Source organism: Geotrypetes seraphini, chromosome 2 (assembly GCF_902459505.1).
Source record: "Geotrypetes seraphini chromosome 2, aGeoSer1.1, whole genome shotgun sequence".
NCBI classification, from domain to species: domain Eukaryota; kingdom Metazoa; phylum Chordata; class Amphibia; order Gymnophiona; family Dermophiidae; genus Geotrypetes; species Geotrypetes seraphini.
In genome coordinates, this window is record NC_047085.1 from 182,182,693 (window position 1) to 182,209,188 (window position 26,496).

Below are 26,496 nucleotides of genomic sequence, written 5' to 3' on the forward strand. Positions count from 1 at the left end.
GGCTCCACTGAGGAGGATGTGCATCCTTGGAGGGAGAGACCCCTGGTGCTAGCATTGTCGCCAACAGTGGCTGCTGTTAAATATGCTTAATATATCATACTGATAAATCCTGGAGCAAAACCGTGCGATGCCCCGAGGTCCTTTAGTCACTCCTTTCTAGGGTTTTGAGGCATGTGAACGGCTGACCTTTGCTGGGGATTCACATTTGCTCTTTCCCAGTTCTAACCAGGACTTTTAGCCTGAAACTTGAACCACCTGGAATCCTACACCCCTATGGGAACTAGAGGAGGCCAAACCCATGGCTCCCATGTGACACGTGGAACACAGATGGTCCTTGGCCCGCCATACAGCACAAATATGACATGAATCTCAAGCATCCTGGCCTGAGGAGAATGCTAGGAATGATTAAGAAGGGGGATCACGAACAGATCGGAGAAGGTTATCATGCCGCTGTACTGGGCCATGGTATGCATTCACCTGGAATACTGCATCCAGCACTGGTCGCCGTACATGAAGAAGGACATGGTACTACTCGAAAGGGTCCAAAGAAGAGCGTCTAAATGGATAAGGGGTTGGAGGAGTTGTCGTACAGGGAGAGATTAGAGAAGCTGGGCCTATTTTCCCTTGAAAAGAGGAGACAGAGGGGATATGATCGAAACATTCAAGATAAAGAAGGGAATAGACAGGTTGTTCACCCTCTCCAAGGTAGAGAGAATGAGAGGGCACTCTCTAAAGTTAAAAGGGGATAGATTCCGTACAAACATAAGGAAGTTCTTCTTCACCCAGAGAGTGGTAGAGAACTGGAATGCTCTTCCGGAGTCTGTTATAAGGGAAAACACCCTCCAGGGATTCAAGACAAGGTTGGACAAGTTCCTGCTGAACCAGAATGAACGCAGGTAGGGCTGGTCTCGGTTAGGGCACTGGTCTTTGACCTGGGGGCCGCCGCGTGAGCGGACTGCTGGGCACGATGGACCACTGGTCTGACCCAGCAGCGGCAATTCTTATGTTCTTATCCCATCTGATTTTAAGCTAAATCAAGGTGTTTGAGGCTTTTATTTGCAAATTGGGACATCTAAGATGGCCACCACAGCAGTAATTTTAGTGCCACAAACGGCCCATGGGAACTACACTAGGGGTCAAAAATTAGCAATTTTGGAGGTAGAGGATCCTATTTCCAGCCCCAGCATCTAAAAAAAAAAAAATCAGGTTTCTAAGACCCCTCCCAATTTTCTCCCCGTCTTTCAGCCTTGTATTCACTGTGCCATAGTTGTAGTAGAAGCTGCCTGGGCTGAAACTGCTGCCAGAGAAATGGGAGAACTTCTGCCTCAAACAAGCCTGGAATCTGGACTGCTTGCTTCTTCTGACTGCCTCTCCGACTCACTAACCTGCCAGAGACCTCAACCCTCAACAGAATCCACACACACAGCAGAGGAGAGGAAATGAAGTCAGCTCCAATCGTGGTAGAAAACCACCACAGAGCCCACTGAGGACAGAACCTGGAATAAGCTGTGCTCCCAAGGGAATGGTCCCAAACTCCCGAACTGATAGTGCAGGCTGGCCAAATGGGTGCACTGCAATGCAGTCTGCCCTTTGGCTACAGATTTCTGACCTCAGAGTCTGAGCTCTTCCACAGCCATAGATGTCCCAATTTGGAAGCCTCTGTAGTAATGAAAAAAGCCTCACAATTGGACAAAAAAATAGAAATAAAGGAAAAATAAACACGAGCAGAATAGACTGGCTCCTACCATCTCACATGTAGAGAGACAAACTGAGGAGTATCAGAACAGTCCAAAGAGATGGGAAACAGAGCAAAGAAAATGCTAATGAGGATCTCTACACAAATCTAGCAGGAAGGGATCGGCTACCCAAGAGTTCAGGAATGAGGTGCCTATTGCACTATGAAAGAATTGCTAAATAATGGGGAGATAAGTCCAGATAAGAGTATTTCAACTAACAAAATAAAACAAAGCAGCTCACAGGACTTCGGGGAAGTATTCTCTGGAAAAGTTGTACATTTTAGCTTCATTATAAAAGGTTTTCCACAATTAGAGAGTATTTCTATTAAAAAAAAAAAGTCACATATCACAAGATTCCATTTAATGACATACAGTATGACCAAAGCCAGTGTTAGATGAACACTTATCTGGCACTAGGCAAACATATATGTTTAAAATTTGTATTGATGACAACATAGCAACAGAACAAATAGTAAACAATGTACAGACAGATATAATCAGAAAGAGGAACAAAAATTCCAAGTCATCAAAATTTCCCCCCATCCCCGATATCAGCCCAGGAGAAGACAGGAGACATATATAAACAAAAATTCCCAGGGAAAAAGTCTAGAGGACCTGGACTCTTATGGCGCCCAGATATGAAAAATCCTCCCACCCGTGTACCCCTGGAAATTGCAAGTACAGCCACTGAGGTAACTGTGCATCTCTATTCAACAAATCAGCCTAACATATTCAACAGTAAACTACTTTCCCGCAGGGGAAGAGATTGCAAACAAACGTTCCAAATGAGCAAGAATTTTCTTCGGAGTCCTGGATGCCCCTGTATCATCCGTGCATCCCAGGCCTCCAAGGTATACAGTTGATTCCTCCAAAAAGATGGTGGGTCGGCAGAAGTCCAGGACTGCAAAATGCATACGACATGAGATGGGCCCCTCTGGGCAGTTCTCAAAATGCTCTGGGTAGATCCAAGACCATCTGTGCCACTGTACCCTGTATTGGGTTTCCCAAGAAGTGTTGCAAATAATGTTGGATTGCGACCCAAAATCGCTGAACAAGCCAACAGTCCCAAAGAAGTGAGAAAAAGTATTGGGCTCCCTATGACATTCGAGACATAAAGAAGACTCAATGCTGCCTATTTTATGCAAGTTCATGTGGGTAAAATAAGCTCTGTAATGTACCTGGATATAACACTCCCTCAATATCGCTCCCGTGATCAAGCGTGGCATGCCTCTAACAGTATTCAAAAGATCTTAGGAGTCCAAGGACAATCCAAGTTCTCCCACCCAAGCAGACTTGAGGGACTGAACATCTTTACTGCTCTCCAGGGGACACAGCGCTCCATGTAAAGATTACACTGATGTGTTACTAAGCACCACTCCCAGAAAAAAGGTGCAAAGGTTCTGCCCCTAGCTGTGTTCCAGTTTCTCTGCTGGGAGGGACACTATATAAGGTTTAACTTAGCAGTAAGCGTATGTATTCCCACAACCAGCGCCCAACCAGGGTGCTAAAACAGCCAAAGGGCATAATTTACCCATATCATCCAACAGATGTTCTACCAAAGCCTTCCCTATACTAAGAAGACAGGATTATCCATCCCAGGTTCAAAGGAAGTGTTACCTCGCAAGGATAATTAGAAACTCGGGGATCACCCCCTAAATTTGAACACCAGATAACCTCAGGCATCCCGCAATGATTTTAACAGAATGCTCCTCCTCAAACCACTAGGCAAGGCTCTCCCTGACAAATGCAACAAAAGCATGCAAATAATATGGAGCTTAATACGCCTCTTCCAGAGACAGAGGGTATTGTTCTTCTCTCAAAACCAAATCCTTTAAATGTCTTAACAAACAAGCCCAAAAATTAGGGATTCCAAGACTTCCCTGAGACCAATTGTCCCCCAGAAAGGAACAATGAATCCAAGGTTTCCGTCTATTCCAACAAAACCGAGATATCAATCGTTCCAATACTAGGCAAACATATATTTGTAGCCCCATCACCATCATTTCCCACCTCCATTTACTGTTTTTCAAAATTCTACTACCCTTTTCCAAAGTCATAAGAACTCTTTCCCTGTTGTCTTGCTCTCCCTGAGATCTTCATTTATGGCCTTCCCTCCACAAGTCACTTCTCTAGAAGTAGTGGGAAATACTGCATGACCTAGTTTTGGGTGTTGCAGCAGTAGCAGATGGTGAGTATGGGGACTATACAAGCACATTCTTTGAGTGATATGGACTAAGGTTAGAACAGTGGGCTGAGAACCAGCTGAAAAGCTATCCTAACTTTATCTGCCAAACTAACTGAACTCTGGTCTGAATATCAGACATGCTCTTGCATTGAATATCCAGGGTGATGCAGAATGGTACAAACCTGCTTTGTCAGTGGAAACTTGGTCCTACATAGTGTGTGAATTTGGCTTTCTGAGGCTTCAACATCACATCTGGGGTTTTTTTTCCTCATCTGACATGACCATGTTTACATTGCTTTGTCTCTGAATCCCCCACACAGTCAGATACCTTCACCGCCCCCTTATCAGTTAGAAGCTAAAAGAGAAAAACATGCCGGCATATCAGGAATCTCCCCGGACCCTGATGTTGTTACACCGGGCCCGATCTTCCATATCTTCAACTGTATCGATGAGTTTGGATAGTTCTCCACGCAAGTCCTTCACGCCCTGCTGCTTGCCCACAAATTTCTCCTCGCATGCATCGACCCAGAGCTCCACCATGTCAGTCTGGCTACACATCTCTGCCAAATCCTGCCGGAGTTCTAATACTGCTTCCTTAACTTTATCATGCCAGTTCTTCCCCCACCATCCCTGCCTCTCTCCCCATTAATCAGAGTTGTTTCTTCTCCCCTCTCTTCAGTAACTAGAATATCGATGGAACATTTGCATAAGTTTGGTCCAAGAATTAGTCGATGTGCATAGAAAATTACTATATAGACTCGAACATAAACCCATCCAAATATAAACTGGGGTAACCTTTTCCCCACAAAAACAGGAGGAAAAAAAAGGTTGACTTGAATATAACAGAACTTGCAGCAGTCCCGTGAGGTTACTGTAGGAACACACGTCAGCCATTTTGAGTAGTGAGAATGCACAGGGCAGGAGCATAGGAGGATTGCTCTTGCCCTGGCTCATCATTGGACCAGCAGGAGAGAGGCCTGTGATAGATCCATGTCTGTTTTATCATTCCCTCTTTGAGAAATTCCCTAACCCTTATTTCTCCTGTGTGTCTGTTTTTTATTAGATTGTAAACTCAAATATAAACCCCCATTTTTGGACCATTTCTTTGTCCCCAAAAATATAGGTTTATATTCGATTATATACAGTAAACCATTATGAGATCTGAAAACATGATTTAGAAAAAACTGTGTAATAGGATGATTCACAAAATTTACATACACAAGTAATTTTCCAAATTTATTTTCAAAGAGAAAAAATTTCATTCCTTTCTTAAGACTGATAATTTAATTGTAAGCCCAGTGTGATTTTGTTTGTTTTTTTTACTTTATGCTGGACTTTAATACCATTGAAACTATTATTAACCTTAAGGCAATACCTGTACCAATGAAAATAAGGCAGGATTCTGAGTCCAAGCATACCTTCTCAGCAATGCTGTACAAAACTTCATCCATTTTCATGCACGTTGGATCCCAATCATGTCCAAAGCGTTTAACTACAACACGGTCTTCTTCCGAAAGGATGGCCTGGTCAACCTGCCAGCCATTGTGCAAATGAGGAAGCATGTACGACATCTTCACAGCTATCTGCTAGGCCTGAGAAGAAAGCAGATCCATTTAAGGATAGTTTCATCCTTATACACATGAATAAAGACTGTATAATGTTTCACTCTTCTAATCTTTGATTAGTACCATAACAAGCACATTGGTGCTATCAACTACCTAAGGCCATTGTCAAAGTTTTACATAATTTAGATCTGTTGAAAGTTTATAAAATTACAAATGAGCAGAGTGGAATGGTTAAATACAGGAAGGTTGTTTTATCATCTTTCAAACATTAAAAGGAGGCCATAGAATGAAAAATAAACTGAAAACAAAACTGCATAAAGTACATTTTCACATAGGCATAATTAAGCTGTAGAATCTCTCGCTAGAAAATGTGTTCAAAGTGACTATCTCAGCAAGGATCAAGAAAAGTATGGACAAGTTTCATGAGGAAAAGCCTTTGCTTATCCCTGGAAATAAGAAAAAGGATATGCTTTTTGGGATGTCTGCTATTCATGACTCAGACTGACCTAGGTTGGATATTAAAAACTAGTCTGGGTGATTTGTTGCTCTTGAGTTTTCCAATTTGTTCCATTACATCTTATAGACCAGTGTTTCCCAAATCGGTCCTGGAGTACAAACCTTGCCAGTTGTTTTCAGGATATCCACAATGAGGTGATTAAATTTGAAGATGGCACTAAACTGTTCAAAGTTGTTAAAACGCATGCAGATTGTGAAAAATTGCAGGCAAACTGGGCATCCAAATGGCAGATGAAATTTAATGTGGACAAATGCAAAGTGATTCACATTGGAAAGAATAACCCAAATCATAGTTACCAGATGCTAGGGTCCACCTTGGGGATTAACGTCCAAGAAAAAAATCTAGGTGTCATTGAAACCTTCTGCCCAACATGTAGAGCCGGCCATAAAAGCTAACAAGATGCTAGGAATGATTAAAAAAGGGATGGTTAAAAAGACTAAGTGTTATAATGCCTCTATATCGCTCCATGGTGTGATCTCATGAAGAGGAGGCAGGCGAGCAGGAGAAAGTCGGCCAGAGAGGAGTCAAGGGGAAAGCAGCAGCAAGTGAGGGGCAGCGGCGAGAGGTAGCACCGCCCACCCCTCCAACGTCATTGGCAGCTGATCTGGAGCTCCCCCTTAAAAGGGGAGGGGCCAACAGCACTCAGCTGTTCGGTGAACGTTGAAGGCGAGCGTCGAAGATGCTCGTCTTAGTGAGAGCACCTTGCAAAGGATCATAAGAAGGGAAAAGTCACGGCACTGAGGAAACACCAGGTAAGGACACTTATACAAGCAAGTACCACAAGAGCAACAGGACAGATACAAACAGCAGATAAACACAGCAGTCGTGGAGAACAAACATAACAGATGCAGAGGACATACACAACAGAAGCCGGGGTAGCAGGTATATAATTAGGAGAGAGACTGCACAGTAACAGCACCAAGGACGCTACCCACAGTGGGAGAACGCATATAGGGAAGAGCAAGAAGCACAGAAGACCTGGGAAACAAGGAGAAGCCACTTCAGACAACAGACCGGCAAGCAGATAGCAATGGAAGCAGCAGATAGAAGCAGGATGTTGAGCTACCCAGTTTCCTGCACCGTTTGTCATATGTATGACTACCTCCCCTCTGGGAGACAATCTTATGTATGCACTCAATGCAAGGAACTGGAGGGCCTGAAGAAGCAAGTCAGGCTACTGGAGAGCAGAGTACTGGAAGCACTTTGAGCAGTTGCAGAGGAGATCAGAGAGGCTGAAAACTTCATGAAAGAGAGGAACACTGAAGAAGTCAGGGAGGCGTTGAACTTCATGAAAGAGAGGAACATTGAAGAAGTAGTCAGGGAGTTGGAAAAGTTCATCGAGGAGGCATACAGAGAGGCCGTGGAACATCACCAACAACAGAGGAACTGATACACCCACAGAGAGTGAGGACCATCTGGAGGACAATCATAAGAAAGGACTAGATGACACAGCAGCAGGACCTGGAAACAGCGGGAGGAACCCACAGGAAAACGAGTCCAGTGCACGCCAACGCCGGGAGGAGGAAAGATGGAAGGGCACCGAGAACATGGACCTGAGGCTAGAGAGACAAGAGAAGATAGAGAAGACAGCAATCGTGGGAGACTCCATCATCCAAGTCGACAGCCACATAGCAGGAGGAAGGCAGGATCAACTGATGACCTGCCTACCAGAAGCCAAGGTGGAGAATATAGTGAGCTGCATCGACAGGATCATCGACAGTGTGGAAGGGGGACGATACGGCGGTGCTGATCCATGTGGGGACGAACAACATGAGCAACAGGAACTACAACAGAGAAGTACTGAAGGACCACTTCCGGATGCTAGGAAGGAAGCTGAAGATCAGAACCCAGAGGATAGCATTCTCGGAGATCCTGCCAGTACCCAGGGCAGATGAGAAGAGACAGATGGAGCTACAAGCAGTCAATGTGTGGATGCGGTGCTGGTGTGAGGAAGAGGGATTCCACTTCGTACGCAACTGAACAACATTCCGGGGGAAGAGCAAGCTATTCAGGAAAGATGGACTCCATCTCAGCAGAGACGGAACGAGGCTACTTGCAAGCAACATCAAGAGAGAAGTTGAGAGGTTTTTAAACTAGGAAGAAGGGGAAAGCCGACAGTCAACCGAGAAAGACAGTCGATGGTTCAGGAACCGGTATACCCGGAGGATACCGTGCAGGAAAATGGAGAGGAAGACTCGCCAGATCACAGACAAGACAGACCAAAAGGGACACAAGAGGGAAGGACACTCAAGAAGGGAACAGAACATAAGAACATAAGCATCGCCTCTGCTGAGTCAGACCATAGGTCCATCGTGCCCAGCAGTCCGCTCCCACGGCGGTGCACCAGGTCAGTGACCTGTAAGTGATCTTTACTTAAGACATTTTATCCTATATAGTACCCCTCTAACTATACCCCTCAATCCCCTTTTCCTTCAGGAACTTGTCCAACCCCTTTTTGAAATCCAAAATTGTACTCTGCTCTACCACCTCCTCCGGAAGCCCATTCCAGGTATCCACCACCCTCTGAGTGAAAAAGAACTTCCTAGTATTTGTTTTGAATCCATCTCCCTTAAATTTTCTTGAGTGCCCTCTTGTTTTTGTTTCCCCTGCCAGTCTAAAGAATCTGCCCCTCTCTACCTTCTCTATACCCTTTATGATCTTGTAAGTTTCTATCATGTCCCCTCTAAGTCTCCGTTTTTCAAGGGAAAAGAGCCCCAGTTTCTCCAGCCTCTCAGTATATGAAAGGTCTTCCATGCCCTTTATCATTTTTGTTGCTCTTCTCTGGACCCTCTTGAGTGTCGCCATATCCTTCTTAAGGTACGGCGAACAGTATTGAACGCAGTATTCCAGATGCAGGCTTACCATCGCCCGATATAGCGGCAGGATAACTTCTTTGGTTCTGGTAGTGATTCCTTTTTTGATAATGCCCAACATTCTGTTCGCCTTCTTTGAGGCCGCTGCGCATTGTGCTCCCGACTTCATTGATTGGTCCACTAACCCCCCCCCCCCCAAGTCCCTTTCTAGGTTGCTTTTCCTCAATACCATCCCCCCGTCTTGTAGTTGTACATCGGGTTTCCTTTCCCTATGTGCAAGACTTTGCATTTCTCTACATTGAAGCACATTTGCCCATTCACTCAGTTTGTTCAGGTCCCTTTGTAGTTCTTTACATTCTTCAACAGTTCTAACCCTACTGGAGAGTTTTGCGTCATCCGCAAATTTTATAACTTCGTACTTCGTCCCCACTTCCAGGTCATTAATGAATATATTGAACAGCAGTGGTCCCAGCTGCAAACTCAACCGAGAAAGAGAGTCGATGGTCCGGGAACCGGAATACCCGGAGGATACCAGGCAGGAAAATGGAGAGGAAGACTCACCAGATCGCAGACAAGACAGACCAAAAGGGACACAAGAGGGAAGGACACTCAAGAAGGGAACAGGCTGCAAACTCAAGTGTTTGTACATGAACGCAAGGAGCCTTAAAAGTAAGATGGGTGAATTAGAAGCTGTGGCACAAAAGGAAAACGTTGACATCATCATCATCACGGAAACATGGTGGACTGATGAAAATGTCTGGGACACGGTGCTACCGGGATACAAACTATACCGCAGAGACAGAGTGACTCATAAAGGAGGAGGCATTGCCATATACGTTAAAGAGGGAATTGAAGCTACTGGAGAGAACATGCCACAACAGACGGATAAGTTAGAGTCTTATGGGCCAAAATTCTGGGAGCTAATGGACAGGAAACGAGGATAGGCATCTACTACCGACCCCCAGGACAGTCCAAAGAAATTGATGAAGAAATGACGGATGAGATGAAACGCAACTACAAGGGAGGCAACACAGTTATCATGGGCGACTTCAATTATCTGGGGATAGACTGGAACCTAGGCACCTCCGGCTGTGCCAGAGAGACCAAGTTCCTGGAAACGGTAGACGATTGCTTCCTGGAACAACTTGTCAAGGAAAACACGAGAGGAAACGCAATTCTGGCCCTAATTCTAAATGGATTGCGAGGATCAGCACAAGATGTAGAAGTAGAAGGGACCCTGGGAAACAGCGATCACAATATGATCCACTTTAACCTGGAAACAGGGGCGAAACATCGGTCCAGAACAACGGCCACGGTTCTAAACTTCTGAAAAGGGAATTATGAAGGGATGAGACGCATGGTGGGGAAGAAGATTAAGAAGAGGATAAACACTGTAAAGACGCTAGAGCAAGCTTGGTCTCTTTTTAAGGATATGGTCACCGAGGCGAAAAAACCTATATATACCGCGTATCAACAAGGGATCAAAGAGGGAAAAGAATAAAGAACAAGGGTGGTTCACTGTAGAGGTAAAGGAAGCGATCAGAGACAATAAAACTCATTTAAGGAATGGAAAAGATCAAAAACTAATGAAAATTGGAATAAGCACAAACAGCATCAACGCAGGTGCCATAAGGCGGTAAAAGGGGCCAAAAGAGACTACGAGGAAAAAATAGCCAAGGAGGCGAAAAATTTCAAGCCGTTCTTTCGATATATTAAAGGGAAACTACCCGCAAAGGAAGCGGTGGGACCGTTGGATGACCAAGGAATAAAGGGAGCGCTAAAGGAGGACAAAGCAATCGCTGACAGACTGAACATGTTTTTTGCATCTGTATTTACCAAAGAGGATATACACAGCATACCAGGACCCATTAGGCTATATGCTGGGAGTGAAAAAGGGGAAACTGACAGGGTTAACGGTCAGTCTAGAAGAGGTATGCAGGCAGATTGATAGGCTTAAGAGCAATAAATCCCCGGGACCGGATGGCATCCATCCGAGGGTTATCAAGGAACTGAAAGGGACCATAGCTGAACTTCTTCAACTAATAGCCAATCTGTCAATCGTATTGGGAAAGATTCCAGAGGACTGGAAGGTGGTGAATGTTACGCCGATCTTCAAAAAAGGTTCGAGGGGAGACCCGGGAAACTACAGATCTCGGTAAAGGGAAAATGGTAGAGGCGCTGATAAAGGACCGCATCATTGATCACCTTGACGGACATGGGCTGATGAGGACCAGCCAGCACGGTTTCAGCAAAGGCAGATCTTGTTTGACAAACTTACTGCACTTCTTCGAGGGAGTAAGCAGGCAGATAGACAAGGGCGACCCGGTCGACATTGTATATGGACTTTCAGAAGGCGTTCGACAAGGTTCCACATGAATGACTACTTTGAAAAATTGTGAGCCATGGAATTGAGGGTGAAATACTCAATTGGATTGGCTGGAGCATAGGAAACAGAGAGTGGGGGTAAATGGACAATACTCGGACTGGAAGAGCGTCACCAGTGAAGTGCCGCAGAGCTCGGTGCTTGGACCCGTGCTCTTCAACATCTTTATAAACGATCTGGACATAGGTACGACGAGCGAGGTAATTAAATTTCGAGGACGATTCATAGTAGTGAAGACGCAGGGGGATTGCGAAGATCTGCAACATGACATAATCAGGCTCGAGAAATGGGCATCAACATGGCAGATGAGGTTCATCGTGGGTAAGTGTAAAATGATGCATGTCAGTAATGAAAATCTCCTGCACAAATACAGGATGTCTGGGGCGGTACTTGGAGAGACCAGCCAGGAAAGGGACTTGGGAGTTCTGATCGACAAGTCGATGAAGCCGTCTGTGCAATGTGCGGCGGCAGCGAAAAGGGCAAACAGAATGCTAGGAATGATAAAGAACGGGATCACGAACAGATCGAGAAGGTTATTATGCCGCTGTACCGGGCCATGGTGCGCCCTCACCTGGAGTACTGCATACAGCACTGGTCGCCGTACATGAAGAAGGACATGGTACTACTCAAAAAGGTCCAGAGAAGAGCAACTAAGATGGTTAAAGGGTTGGAGGAGCTGCCATACAGCGAAAGATTAGAGAAATTGGGCCTCTTCTCCCTCAAACAGAGGAGATTGAGAGGGGACATGATCGAAACATTCAAGGTACTGAAGGGGATAGACTTAGTAGACAAGGACAGGTTGTTCACCCTCTCCAAGGTAGGGAGAACAAGAGGGCACTCTCTAAAGTTGAAAGAGGATAGATTCCGTATAAATGTAAGAAAGTTCTTCTTCACCCAGAGAGTGGTGGAGAGCTGGAACGTTCTTCCGGAGTCTGTCATAGGGGAAAACACTCTCCTGGGATTCAAGGCAAAGCTAGATAAGTTCCTGCTGAACACGGACGTAAGCAGGTAGGGCTAGTCTCGGTTGGGCGCTGATCTTTGACCTGAGGGCCACCGCGTGAGCAGACTGCTGGGCATGATGGACCACTGGTCTGACCCAGCAGCGGCAATACTTATGTTCTTAGTTCTAGATTCTAGGAAGGAAGCTGAAGATCAGAACGCCGATGGTAGCGTTCTTAGAGATCTTGCCGGTACCCAGGGCTGACGGGAAGAGGCAGACGGAACTGCAATCAGTCAACACATGGATGAGATGCTGTTGTGAGAAAGAAGGATTCCACTTCATGCGCAACTGGACGACATTCTGGGGGAAGAGCAAGCTATACAGGAAGGATGGATTCCACCTCAGCGGAGATGGAACGAGGCTACTTGCAAGCAACATCAAGCGAGAAATTGAGAAGTTTTTAAACTAAGAAGAAGGGGAAAGCCGACAGTTGACCAAGAGTTGATGGTTCAGGAAACGGTATACCCAGAAAATACCGTGCAAGAAGATTGCAGGGAAGACTCACCGGATCCTAGGAAAGATAGAAATCCCGATGGATCGAAAGGGCAGACCTTTCAATTCAAAGCTGTATAACTAACTGTTCAAACAATTTTTTTAAATATTTGTATGAGTAATTGATGTGCTACGAGTTTGAAACGTGAGTATTGGCTTTGTATGCATGTGCAGGGTCCTCATTCTTAAAAGTAGGGCTTTACTGTTTTTCCCAAATAAAAGATCAGTTTCACAGTGTGGGGGGGTTGTTCAAAAGATTTCCAGGGATACAAACTTCTTATAAATTGTGTAGTCATATACATTGGTTCACCTTAGTACAGACGTCTTTTTTTATTTATTTTATTTACATCATAGAGCCGGCGTGGGGTTGGAGAGGCTATAACCTTATACTTCTACTAAGACTAAGGAGTCCTTTTATTAAGGTACACATTTAGCGCATGCTAAATCGGTTAGCGTACTTTAATAAAAGGGCTAAGTATCTTAATAAAAATTTTGGCCTGTGACTTAGCCTATGTTTTAGATTTTTGCCCTTTATGTGATTGAATTTAACACTCCTGCTCTAACTTCAGTTAATTTTATTATCCTTTTTGCATTAAGAAATAGTGTTTTGGACTTATAAATCTGTCCTAAAACTTTATTTTTCTCTAAACTTTACCTTTGTAAATAAATTCTAAGTACCTAATTTAATCTTTGGTTTATATACCGGTCATCTCCCAGTGGAGCTTGACTCAGTTCACATGTAATTAAGACTAGAGTATATAGCAGAAAACATAGGAGAAGGAAGAACTAATTAAAAACTAAAGTCCATAAGAAAAGCATAAGAAAAATAACTATAATATTATCATTTCGTTGAGACTGCAGTTAAACCATTTAAAAATTGTGAGAACAAAGTTTTCAGGAATTTACCTCTATTTTATTGTAAACAGCTTAGATCTGTAATATGCTTAAGCGGTATATCAAATGTTAATAAAACATACTGTAAACATAAATATTTCTGTTTGCTCTGTATGGCCACATTGTTTATCTGTGCATAATAAAAGGGAATTATAAATTTGGGACCTGTGCTTAGATGTATTTTCCCCCTAGATTTAGTACCATTCTTTACACAGCTTTATCAGAGAGGGAGTATCATAGCTGTTGTACTCCTCACAACCCCTCCCCCCTCCATAGAAAATTAATTTTAAAAAATCCATAAGCAGATATACCAGTGACAAGATCCTCAAACCTTGATAGCCAAAGAACTCATCCCAGCAATAGGAAAACTGACTCAGTTAATTGAACCAACATATGGGAAGGACTTGCTGAACTGTGACGTGGCTCAGAGATATATAACTCTGAAGAGGGGGAGGTTACCCCATCTTGGGCTAAGAGTTTTTCATCCAATCATAGCTTGGTATACAGTAAAGACAGGTCCAACTCAAGAAGGCATAAGAATTACTTATAACTGTATTCAGTAATTCTAGATAATACTGCTTGCAAAACTTTAAACAAAAGGAATTGCATTCAGGTTGTACAGAAGGTGTAAAAATGCACTTAACTTATATGCAAAATACAACTTCTCAGGGTCCCGACACGGCCCCGTTTCGGCGTCTGCTTCAGGAGACCCCGCCACTCGAGAATTGAATTTTTGCAAAATATCACAATAGTGAAAATATTCAAACTATGGTCTGAAATACAAAAACAAAAAACAAATACAGTGCATCAGATACAGGCGTAGAAACTCAAAAGGCTACTGTACCTGTGCGCAATTCATAAGTATTACCAGCTGGCAAGGGTGAGAGAAGCACAAAATAAATACATACCGGTCAAAAGCTGAAAAATTCTGTGCAACGGAGAACGCCGACACCCGCTCTGATTTTTAAACCCGGGAGGGGGAGGGGTGCCCCGTGCGAGCGAACGTAATGACATCATGAGTTCACAGTGCAGAAGTATGAAAAATGCTGATGATGGAAAACGTAAAAGACAGAGTTAGATGTAATCAAAGAAATGCTATCCATTCGATTTCGCTATTAAGGCCATTCGGGTGAAGGGAATTCAAATTAAAGATCCCTAGCAGAATACTGTAGATTAAAAAGGATTCCTCGAGGACTCCGTATGAGGACAGAACCCAGGCTGTTTTTGGACAATACGGCGTTCCTTGACAAATGGAACGTGATACTCAATAAGTGTTCATTAGATCTCATGCTCTTAATCATAGAAACCACTAAAACAGAGTTAGATACTTACCAGGAGGAATTTCAACAGGCTAAGACTACTCTTCAGCAAAGTGTTAATAATGATGACTACACTAAATCTTTACAGGAGTTGAATCTTAAAATTGAGGCATTTAGGGAAGACTTGAGGAAGACCAAAATTAAAAAATTACGTCGGGATGAGATGGATTATACTAAAGGTTTTGTTTACATATGGATGGACAAAGCCCGCAACACCAAACGTCAGAAACGTCCTACATATACTCACACATCATCAGATTCTTCAGAGGATGATCATAAAACACGGCAGGGGTCTGTCCAAAATCCAACTCACAATGTCCATTTTCAAGGGGGTCCCAAACCACCCAACAAAAGACCGGTGAGGTCCAGACCCACAAAAGCACCACCTTAACATCTAATATTTTCAATCTATCACATCGGACGTTGACTCCAGCAGAGACTTCAATATTAAACAAAGGTCTCTCTTTTGTACCTACGAGCCAATATTTTTCCTTTGATACCAGAGTGGCACTGTTCAAATTCATCAGGTCTTGTAAACTCAAACAATTTTTCTACACAGACGAAGTTAACACAGAGCAATCGTATGACAGTACTCATACTTTACATGTCAAATCTACTTGGTGCCCTCCAGGCATAGTCGACCCACATATTCAAACTTTTGAAGATCTAGTATTGCGTGACATTAGTAGTTTAGAGAGGGTCACTCCCCCTACCCGGTTCAACCTATCCAGTCAACAACATCTAGCGGTTTCAACTCTAGCTACTGATCGGAGTATAGTTATACATTCTGCTGATAAGGGAGGGGGAGTGGTTATTCAAGATACTCATGATTATGTTATGGAAGCACATCGTCAACTCAGTGATTCTACATATTATGAGCAGTTGCAGCAGGACCCTACACAATCCATACAGGACATCATTTCTCATCTTTTGGTACAAGCTCTCGAAATGGGGGTAATCACAGAGAGGGAATTCAGATTTTTGAGTTGTCCATATCCACGGATACCAGTTATTTACTTCGTTCCGAAGATACACAAATCCTTGTCTAACCCTCCGGGTAGACCGATTGTATCTGGTATTGGATCTCTCCTTGAACCTTTATCAGCCTTTGTAGATTTTTATCTCAAAGACAGGGTCCCGCTGGCTCCTTCTTATGTTTTGGACTCTACTAGTATTATCCAGTTTTTGTCATCTTTTCAGGATGTACCCCAGGATGCCATCTTACTTACTTTCGACATTGCAGCTCTGTATACCAACATTCTTCAGCGCGAAGCTATTGAAGTCATTCGAGCAGAGTTACATGATTTGGAATTTTCTACATCCAGGACCCAGTTCTTGTTGGATTTGGCACAAGTGGCACTCAGTATGAACTACTTTCAATTTGATCAGCAATTTTAAAAACAGGTCAAGGGCACCACTATGGGGTCAAAAATGGCTCCTTCTATAGCATGCCTATATGTGTCACAGTTTGAACAACGGTTTTTATATTCGTCTGAGTATTGGCAGTACTTTTTGTTTTGGAGAAGATTCATTGATGATGTCTTTGCTGTTTGGATTGGTACAGAGCCTGATCTGCTGGCATTTTTTGATTGGCTTAACAGTTGCGACCCTAACCTCCAGTTTACCATGACTAAGGATTGTCATCAAGTCTCCTTTTTAGATATCAAGATTGTTTTGCATCAGGGTAGTTTTCAGACATCAATTTATCGTAAGTCTACTGACAGGAATAACCTTCTTCAATATGACAGTTTTCATCCCAAACATTTAAGAAACAATATACCTGTTGGACAATTCTTACGTCTTAGGAGACTGTGCACTACAGTGGAAGAATATGTGCACAAGGCAGAGGAAGTAAGGCATAGATTCTTACTAAAAGGTTATCCGTCAGCAGTACTTAAGAAAGCCTATAAGAGAGGCTTATATGCCAATCGATCTTTGCTACTACAGTCATCATCTGAACCTAAACCTTGTTCTTTGGTGTGTGTTATACCATACTCCATTCATGCTTTTCAAATTAAGAAAATCATTAAACGTCTTTGGTCAATCTTGCAGTACCATGAAGCCTTTCATGAGGTTCCTAGGTTTGCTTTTTCAAAAGCCTTGAATCTTAAACAGAAGCTTACTCATTCTCAATTTTTGAGCCAACCTTCTCTACAATCCCCACGGGGGCAACATTCTTCGTGTGGGCGGTGTAAAATATGCCCTCACAGTGTTACAGTTCAACATATTACTTCCTCCTCATCTGAAGTACACACAGTTAAGCACTGACTGTAATTCACATCATGTCGTGTATGCTATTTCATGCCCGTGTCAGCTTATTTATGTTGGATGCACTACCCGTCATTTGAGACTACGGATTGGGGAGCATATGAGCCGTATTCGTACAGGGGTGCAGGAAGCACCCCTGGTTCAGCATTGGCAACAAGCTCATCACATTTTGGAAGATCTCACTTTTACAATTTTGGACTGTATAATTTGCCCTAGGGGTGGAGATATCGCCCGCATTCTGTGGAGGAGAGAACAAAAATGGATCTTTAATTTGAATTCCCTTCACCCGAATGGCCTTAATAGCGAAATCGAATGGATAGCATTTCTTTGATTACATCTAACTCTGTCTTTTACGTTTTCCATCATCAGCATTTTTCATACTTCTGCACTGTGAACTCATGATGTCATTATGTTCGCTCGCACGGGGCACCCCTCCCCCTCCCGGGTTTAAAAATCAGAGCGGGTGTCGGCGTTCTCCGTTGCACAGAATTTTTCAGCTTTTGACCGGTATGTATTTATTTTGTGCTTCTCTCACCCTTGCCAGCTGGTAATACTTATGAATTGCGCCTTTTGAGTTTCTACGCCTGTATCTGATGCACTGTATTTGTTTTTTGTTTTTGTATTTCAGACCATAGTTTGAATATTTTCACTATTGTGATATTTTGCAAAAATTCAATTCTCGAGTGGCGGGGTCTCCTGAAGCAGACGCCGAAACGGGGCCGCGTCGGGACCCTGAGAAGTTGTATTTTACATATAAGTTAAGTGCATTTTTACACCTTCTGTACAACCTGAATGCAATTCCTTTTGTTTAAAGTTTTGCAAGCAGTATTATCTAGAATTACTGAATACAGTTATAAGTAATTCTTATGCCTTCTTGAGTTGGACCTGTCTTTACTGTATACCAAGCTATGATTGGATGAAAAACTCTTAGCCCAAGAGGGGGTAACCTCCCCCTCTTCAGAGTTATATATCTCTGAGCCACGTCACAGTTCAGCAGGTCCTTCCCATATGTTGGTTCAATTAACTGAGTCAGTTTTCCTATTGCTATATTCTTTTTCTGACTCTATTTGTTACACTGTCCCTGTTTATTGGAAACAAAGAACTCATCCCAGCAGGTCCTGCAATCTGGGCAACCGGCAGCAGTGCTCCGTAAGCGACTGTTGCTGGACTCAACTTATGCTTGCAAAACTGAGCACGTGTGGGGGAGGGGGGAAGGGAGCCAGTGGGGACTCAAAGACACCGCTGTCTGATACCTAGGTTGCAGCAGGTCTTGGGCATCTCTACCAACCACCCACGGAACACCAGTTGTGGGTGATCCCTGACTCATTTGTGGCTACAACACTGTACGGCAGAAAAACGAACAGGACCATATTCAGCCTTTAGCAACCAACATTGCTAACCACTGTGGACAAAACTTGAACCAAATACTAGACCCAATGAATACTAGACCCAATCCAGGCACTTGTCTTGAAAAATCTTCTTAGCAAAAAACAAATGCTTTTTTTTAATCAAACAATTATTTTTGCTTTTTTTTCCAGAAATATAACATTAGTTTTCAAATTTGGTATATATTTTATCAGAGTTTCATGACGGCAAGGTTCTACTATAAATAACCCTTTTCTCCCTTCGATTCAAACAAGAGAGGCTCTCCTCAACCCCTAGATCCAATGTCTCTTCCACCGTCCTGTCCGGCCGGTCCAGTCTACCCACCCCCACCCCTAGTTCCAATGTCTCTTCCACTGTCCGGTACAGTCCACCCCCGACCCCCGTTTACCTTGTCTTTACTTCACAAAAGAGGGCTCCAGCAACAGCAACGATTCAAATACGCATCTAGAGTCTTTCTGTAAAAGTCCCGCCGGAAACAGGAAGTTGCGTCAGAAAAAGACGTGACGCTTAGGAAATAATTCCGGGTTGGTCGCGGGCAGCGTGTCTAAGTAGTGCGGGGTTTTGGGGGGGGGGGGGGGGGTTGTTTTTTTTAGCACCGGCCGTGGCGATAAACAGCTGTGGCGCTCATAGGAATTCTGGCCGGCGCTAAAAACCGCACTACGGTTTTGTAAAGCGTGGAGGGAAAGAGAGTGGGTAGATGGTATCCAGCAGCTCTCGTCTACGTATGTACCATACCCGGGATAACCGAGTTCTCCGGTTTAAGAACGCGCATGCTTGTAATAGCTGTTTTAGGGGAAAGGCGTAGGTGTGACGCAAGACAGAGAGTGTCTCGTGCTTATAGTAGCTTATGGAGGGAACTGGAACGATGGTTGAAGCTCAGTTCTCTAAAAACCGTTGCTTTCTTTTGTCTTCCTTCCTGGCTTTGTAGTCTAGTCGTGCAGCTGTGGTAATGCTGTGTAACGCAGGTTGCTAAGGGTTCAGTTTTACTGCGTTTGTGAAAGGTAAAGGGTGTCAGCCTTCAAAGGTGAGGAGGAAGAAGTAGGAAATAACTAGGGAAGAACAGGGAGGACGTAAGCTTTAGGCAGCTTAGGCACGGTTTTCTAGGCTGATATGGCTGCTACTATTCTCTGTTTGCCAGAGCTGGGTAGTCCTAAGGTTGAGGCATGTAGCTGGTGTTTTTGTGGTACAAGCATGGGTGTGCTGTGTCAAGAAGGTCATCTAGGCATGGTGCAGTCCTTATGTTAAGTCCAATTAAACACCAAAAAGTCCAACAGGACAGAGAACCCACAGATATAAAACAGTACAAAAGGAAGTGGAAACGGACAATGAACACTCCACTGAAGATCACTGATGTAAAACCAACTTGTTTATTTAATTAAAGGACACAAGCAGAAGCAGTAGCTTATATTATTGTTTTAAAGCAAAAATGTTGAGTATATTTGACTTTTAATTAAAAATATTAACTAACTTGATCACAACTAAAACTTCTAGACAGAAGACTAATTGTATAAACCAACTAATATGGCTTTGTTTTAAGGTATATTTTTATACAGGATTACTGTAACTGTCCCCCTACTGTGCACCATCTTCTTGTTCTCTCTCCCCCTCTGTAGCTCAAGAATCTTCTTTTCTTTTTTTTTTTGTTTTTTTCTCTTTCCCCTTATCTAATATCATCCCTGCTATCACCTCTTTTTATTTCTCTGCTCTCCTCACCACCTAGTATTGTCCTATCCCGTGCCCCCCCTTTCCTTACTACTACCATGTTTCCCTGAAAATAAGACCTACCCTGAAAAGAAATCCTAGCATGATTTTTGGGGTAGGTCTTAATATAAGCCCTATCCCCAAAAATAAACTCTAGTTGCCGGCAGCAGCAGTGCTTACCCTGACCCATCTCTCCCTCTGACCGCGAGACAGAAAGAAATGTGCCTTATAACAAACCAGCAGCAAGCTAGACAGGCTCCTTTGCGGCCTGGGCCATTCCTCTACCGCATCACTGATGATACCATCAGCAATGCGGTAGAGGAACGGCCCAGGCCGCGAAGGAGCCTGTCTAGCTTGCTGCTGGTTTGTTATAAGGTACATTTCTTTCTGTCTCGCGGGGGGAGGGGAGGATAGAAAGATGCTACACGGGGGGCTGGGAGGAAGGGAGGGATACAAGCTGCAAGGGATGGATGGGAGGGAGGGATACAAGCTGCAAGGGTTCTGCTGCATAATCGATGGGAGGGAGGGATACAAGCTGCAAGGGTTCTGCTGCACAAGGGATGGGAGGGGGAATACAAGCTGCAAGGGTTCTGCTGCACAAGGGATGGGAGGGATAGAAATATATCACACAAGGGGATGGTTGAGAGGAGAGGAAAGATGCACATGTGGGGGAGAGAAAGGAAATAGGAAGAATTGGGGTGGAGGAAAGGAAGGGAGAGATGATCATTGTACACGAAAAAAAATAAGACATCCCCGAAAATAAGACACTGTCTTATATTAATTTTGGGCCCAAAAAAGGCACTAGGTCTTATTTTCAGGGAAACATGGTATATAGCATTGTTTTGTTTCTCTCTTTCCTCTCCCCCTTCAGCTTGCTTACTTGATCACTGGTTCCTCTGCTAGGCCTGCTGCTTCCTCGGGTGTACAGAGTGGTAGCAGCAACATGGGGCTGGCTGGGGACATTGCTCATTGCACACTGCTGGCTATGCCACTCTGCAGGCTTGGGAATTCAGCAGGACCTGATGGAAGAGCAGGTGAACAAATAGGAGGGATAGAGGAAAAGGAAACACAGGGGGTGGAGAGAAGAAGCAATCTAGAATGGTTGGGAGGCAAAGGGGAGAGAATAAGGGGTGAAGACCTATTGGGGGCCATTAAGTACAGAGAGATAGATAAATGTTGATTTAACTAGGTTTTGTCATTATACTCCTAGAATGATTGGAAAGGAAGATTATCCATTTATCCCTACCCCATGCCTTTATTTTAATGCTAGATCTGATTATATAATAAGACCATTTTAATAAGTAAAAAGAGTTAGGTTTTACATTTATTACTGAAACATACCTCACAGATTCCAATTTATCATTCTTAAATGAGATTTGTCCTCCAGGCTATAAGAGTATATGTTCCAAGGAGAGACAAAAAGGGAGGAGTCTTATGTAGGGTTTTGTTTTTTTAACTCAAAACCTATCTATATGACAGACCTTGTCAACCTGTAATTTAAGCACTGCTGCCTTCTCGTGAAAATCAATGATAGTACTTCACCAATATATTATCTTCATCACAGTATATACACTGGAAAACTTCAATTCAGACACAGTCTCTGTCTCCACCTCTTCTGGGAGACTGTTTCCACACACTTATCACACTTTCTGTTTTCTTAGATTACTCCTGAGCCTAGATTACTCATGTTCCACGCATCTATCACACTTTCTGTAAAAAAGTATTCTTAGATTACTCCTGAGCCTATCACCTCTTAATTTCATCCTATGCCCTCTCATTCCAGAGCTTCCTTTCAAATGAAAAAGACTCATTTCATGAACATTTACATCACGTAGGTATATTTTAAACATCTACTACTATTACTTATACAGCACTACCAAACTTATGTAGCGCTGTACAGTCACAAAGAAGAAGAAAACAGTCCCTGCTCGAAAGAGCTTACAATCTAAACAGCCAAGACAGAGAAACAGGATGTCATAGATTCAATTAAAGGGAATGGTTAATCAGCTGGTTGAGTTGGAGGGCAGAGGAGTAGGGTTAAGGAATGAAGGCTATCTCTAAAAGGTTTTCAGTCTGCTTTTCAATTCTAACATTTAGAATATTAACATTTAGACATCTAAATGTACACTTAACCAAGAAAATGTCACTTGGGTGCCTAAATGGTATTCTACAAATAGGCACTCAAATTATAAGGGGACATTCACACTAGAGAATGACACGGTGAAAAAATTGGTCCCCGTCACCGCCCCGTCCCCGTCTCACCATCCTCTGCACCGCCCCGTCACCGTCATTCCCTTCACCGCCCCGTCACCGCCACAGCCACCCCATTCACCGCCACTGCAACCCCATTCACCGCCCCGTCACCGTCACCGCTGCATACATAAAAGCCTCAAATGGGTACGATTTTATATACTTTTCTAATATCTCCCCTATGTATCTGCCATTGCCCCCCCCCTGTGTCCATATACCATCCCCATGGCATGTCCCCTTTTTGTCTCTGTCCCTATGCCCCATGCACATAATTTCCCCTCTTTCTGTTACCTTCCTGTGTCCAGATTTCCCCTATTTTCCTCTTCCATACCAGTGTGTCTCTTCTTTTCAACCCCATCTAGCTTTTTTCCCTCTTTCTTCCCCCCCCCCTGCTTCTAGCATCTGGCTCACCTGCCTGTCCTTCCCTTTCTTTCCTGCTGTGGGTTTTTCTTTCCGTTTTCATCACCTTGGCCCAGAATCCTTTTCCCTTTCACTCCCTCCTTACAGTCTGAGCCGGGAACACGGGTGATCGCACGGTCCTCGCAGCCCCCACCCGCCTGCCCAATCGATCCTAGTGTTTAGCCAGTTCTCTCCCTTCTCCTCACCTTATTTAGCAGGCTTTCTTTTTCAGCGACCTGCACGCTTTCCCAAAGAGCCGCACACGCGCGGCTGCTCAGTGTTCAATCTTCTGCTCTGCTGCAACTTCCTGTTTCCGGTTGCGTCAGAGCAGAAGATTGAAACTGAGCAGCAGCGGCTCTTTGATAGCGTGCGGGTCGCCGAAAAAGAAAATCTACAAACTAAGGTGAGGAGAAGGGAGAGAGCTGGCTAAACACTAGAATCGATAGGGCAGGCGGGTGTGAGCTGCGGGGACCGCGCGATCCTTCATGCCTCACTGCGGGGACAAGACCCATTCACCGCCCCGCGGGCGGTGAATGGCCTGGTCCCCGTCGCCGCAGCGACTGCTAGTTTTCTTCCCCGTTTTCGGCGGTGACCCGCGGCTAAAATGCGGTGGCCGCGGGTAAACCGCCACCGTGTCATTCTCTAATTCACACAGGCAGATTTAGCAGACAACTTACATAATACTATAAGTTGCCTGTCACATTTAGGTAACATACATAGTAACATAGTAGATGGCGGCAGATAAAGACCCAGGTGATCCCCATTTATAGCAGATCTATAGCACATGTAAATGAGGGGCTAAAATGTACACCAAAATTGGACACCCAAGTGTATATAGAATAGGCTCTCATCCCACATTTCTAGGGCTCCTAAATGGAGGTGCCCTGTTGTAGAATTGCACCCTGGATAGTTCATATGTCTAATTATCCCAGGACAAGCAGGCATGATATTCTCGCATGTGGGTGACGTCATCTAAGGAGCCCTGATGCGGAAGCATTTTCAAGCAAACTTGATTGAAGATTTAAGTTTGCTCTGCTGCTCCACGCATGCGTGCCTTCCTGCTCCACTAGGGGGTGCATCCCCTCGTGGTCTCCAGTTCAAAATTTTCCGCTGAGCCTAGAAGTCGTGTTTTTCAGGCTCTGCCCCAACTGCCTTCTAGCACCGCAATTTTTTCTTGTTTTTTTCTCGATTAAGTCGCTGTGCGCGAATTCTTTACTTTTCAACTTGATTCCTGCTTCGTTTTTGACGACCCGGAGGCTTCCGTGGCCGCGTGGCTACTCGAGCCGCGGCTACTTTCGATTCTATGTCCCGGCCTTTGACCGGCTTTAAAAAGTGCACCCGGTGTGAGCGGCTTCTTTCCATCACAGACCCGCATCGCCGGTGCATCCTCTGCCTGGGGGCAGCTTATCCAACCGACTCCTGCCCCCAGTGTGCTACTTTCCAGAACCGGGCCCTCCGTCGAAGAAAAGCCCGCATGGCGGACCTTTTCGCCCCGGACCAACCCTCTACCTCGGCCCAGGAGGTTGGCCTCCTTGAAAAAGGCTCACCCATCCCGGGTCTCAGCTGCGGTCCCCCCAGGCCGAGAAGGCCGAACCCTGGACAAGTTCGGCAGGAGACTATATCAAAATGCAATGATGGCCTCTAGGGTGCAAAACTACACTTTCACCTTCACATCCTACCTCAAACACCTCATTGGACTTTGAGACTGACCTACCGGCCTCCCGGCAAGGAGCATTTGGCCTGCTTTTAGAGTCCCTCTCCAATCTGCGCCTCCATCTATTCCAAGCGGCCTACGATGGCTTCGAACTCTCCTCCAGAGAGGCAGCCTTTGCTATCGCCATGCGCCGACTAGCTTGGCTGCGCCTGGTCGACATGGACCCCAACTTGCAGGACCGGTTGGCTAACCTCCCCTGCGTGGGAAAAGAACTGTTCGATGACACTATCGAGGCGGCTACAAAACGCCTCTCCGAACACGAACGCTCGTTCGCCTCCCTCGTCCGGCAAAAGCCTAAACCGACCGCGTCCAGGCCGTTCAGGGCCCCTCCGCGCCGATACCCACAAAAATCCACTCCTGCCTTCTCGCGGCCTCCACCCAGGCGCCCGCAGGCCCACCATCGGGCTCTACCCAAGTCCCAACCGCCTGCGACTACCAAACCATCCCCGTCCTTTTGACGGGATACGCGGAAGGGGGCGGGCCCCCTCCGCCATAGTCCCAGGCCTCCTTCCCATCGGGGGTCGCCTCAAAGCCTTTTACCCTCGCTGGGAACAAGTCACGTCGGACGCATGGGTCCTTGGCATGATCTCATCAGGATACTCTCTCAACTTTCGGGCCATTCCTCCAGACAACCCTCCAAGGAATTGCCCTCCCAACCGGACGCAGCTACCCCTGCTCCTCTCCGAAGCTCGAGACCTGCTTCGCCTGAGAGCAGTGGAGGAGGTTCCCCCCGATCAACGGGGGAAAGGCTTCTACTCCCGTTACTTCCTGGTACCGAAAAAAACGGGAGACCTATGCCCAATACTAGACTTGAGACGCCTCAACAAATTTCTGGTACGGGAAAAATTTCGGATGCTTTCCCTAACGACCCTCTACCCCCTGATCGACGAGGGCGACTGGCTCTGCTCCCTTGATCTGAAGGAGGTGTACACACATGTCCTGGTGCACCCCGCCCACCGCAAGTTCTTGCGTTTTCAGGTAGGGGACTGGCACCTACAATACCGTGTCCTCCCCTTCGGCCTAGCATTGTCACCTCGAGTCTTCACCAAGTGCCTCGTGGTGGTCGCTGCTACCTTACGCTCCCAGGGCCTTCAGGTATTCCCCTACCTGGACGACTGGCTGATCAAAGCCCCGTCCAGGGAAGAGGTTATCTCAGCGACCCAACAGACTATTATCTACCTACAGAGTCTGGGGTTCAAAATAAACTTCCCAAAATCCCAACTACGCCCCTCCCAGTCCCTACAGTTCATCGGGGCCACGCTGGACACGGTTCGCCTCCGTTCCTTCCTCCCCCCTCCGCGCCTAGAGGCGTTAGTAAGTCTGAGTCGAAGGATCTCCCTGCTGACCTCGGTATCAGCTCGACAGATGATGACTCTCCTGGGCCACATGGCCTCTACCGTCCATGTCACACCCTTCGCCCGCCTCCATCTGAGAATCCCTCAATGGACCCTGGCCGCTCAATGGCGTCAAGACCGGGACCCGATCGACCGTCCCGTGACAGTGACTCCTTCATTGCAACGATCGCTCCGCTGGTGGGCCGACTCTTCAAATCTTTCCAAAGGTTTGCTCTTCCTCGCCCCACCCCACAGCAAGGTAATCACCACGGACTCGTCGGAGTACGCTTGGGGAGCCCATCTGTACGGCCTACGCACTAAAGGGATGTGGTCAGCAGAGGACCGTCGCTGCCACATCAACGTGCTAGAGCTTCGGGCCATCTATCTCGCAGCTGTAGCTTTTCAACATCTGCTCCACGACCGAGAGGTTCTCATCCGAACCGACAACCAGGTAGCAATGTACTACGTAAACAAACAAGGGGGAACAGGGTCTTGGTCCCTTTGCCGGGAAGCCCTGCGCCTCTGGAAATGGGCAATCTC

General features: G+C 45.3%; 2 protein-coding genes across 7 annotated transcripts in view; one reads left to right on the forward strand and one right to left on the reverse strand.

Annotated features, from left to right (window-relative positions):
• TXNL4A (thioredoxin like 4A) overlaps positions 1 to 19,101 on the reverse strand; it is a 40,967-nt gene extending 21,866 nt beyond the window's left edge. Inside the window, exons 1-3 of one of the 2 annotated variants that reach the window (XM_033934465.1) lie at positions 18,947 to 19,098; positions 14,229 to 14,358; positions 5,340 to 5,513 (exon numbers count right to left, since the gene is read on the reverse strand). In XM_033934465.1, coding sequence (XP_033790356.1) covers positions 5,340 to 5,492 — 153 coding nt within the window. In that variant the 5' untranslated portion in view covers positions 5,493 to 5,513; positions 14,229 to 14,358; positions 18,947 to 19,098. Of the gene's footprint in view, positions 1 to 5,339; positions 5,514 to 14,228; positions 14,359 to 18,946 lie in introns of both variants that reach the window. The other variant, XM_033934464.1, reaches the window with a different exon arrangement.
• The window catches only part of LOC117355620 (glyoxylate/hydroxypyruvate reductase B-like), a 69,173-nt gene continuing 61,731 nt past the window's right edge, over positions 19,055 to 26,496 (forward strand). The window contains exon 1 of one of the 5 annotated variants that reach the window (XM_033934462.1): positions 19,055 to 19,082. The gene's annotated coding sequence lies outside the window, so the exon portion shown is untranslated. Of the gene's footprint in view, positions 19,083 to 19,125; positions 19,583 to 19,846; positions 19,987 to 22,048; positions 22,091 to 26,496 lie in introns of those variants that run through there. The other 4 variants (XM_033934458.1, XM_033934459.1, XM_033934460.1 and 1 more) reach the window with 4 other exon arrangements.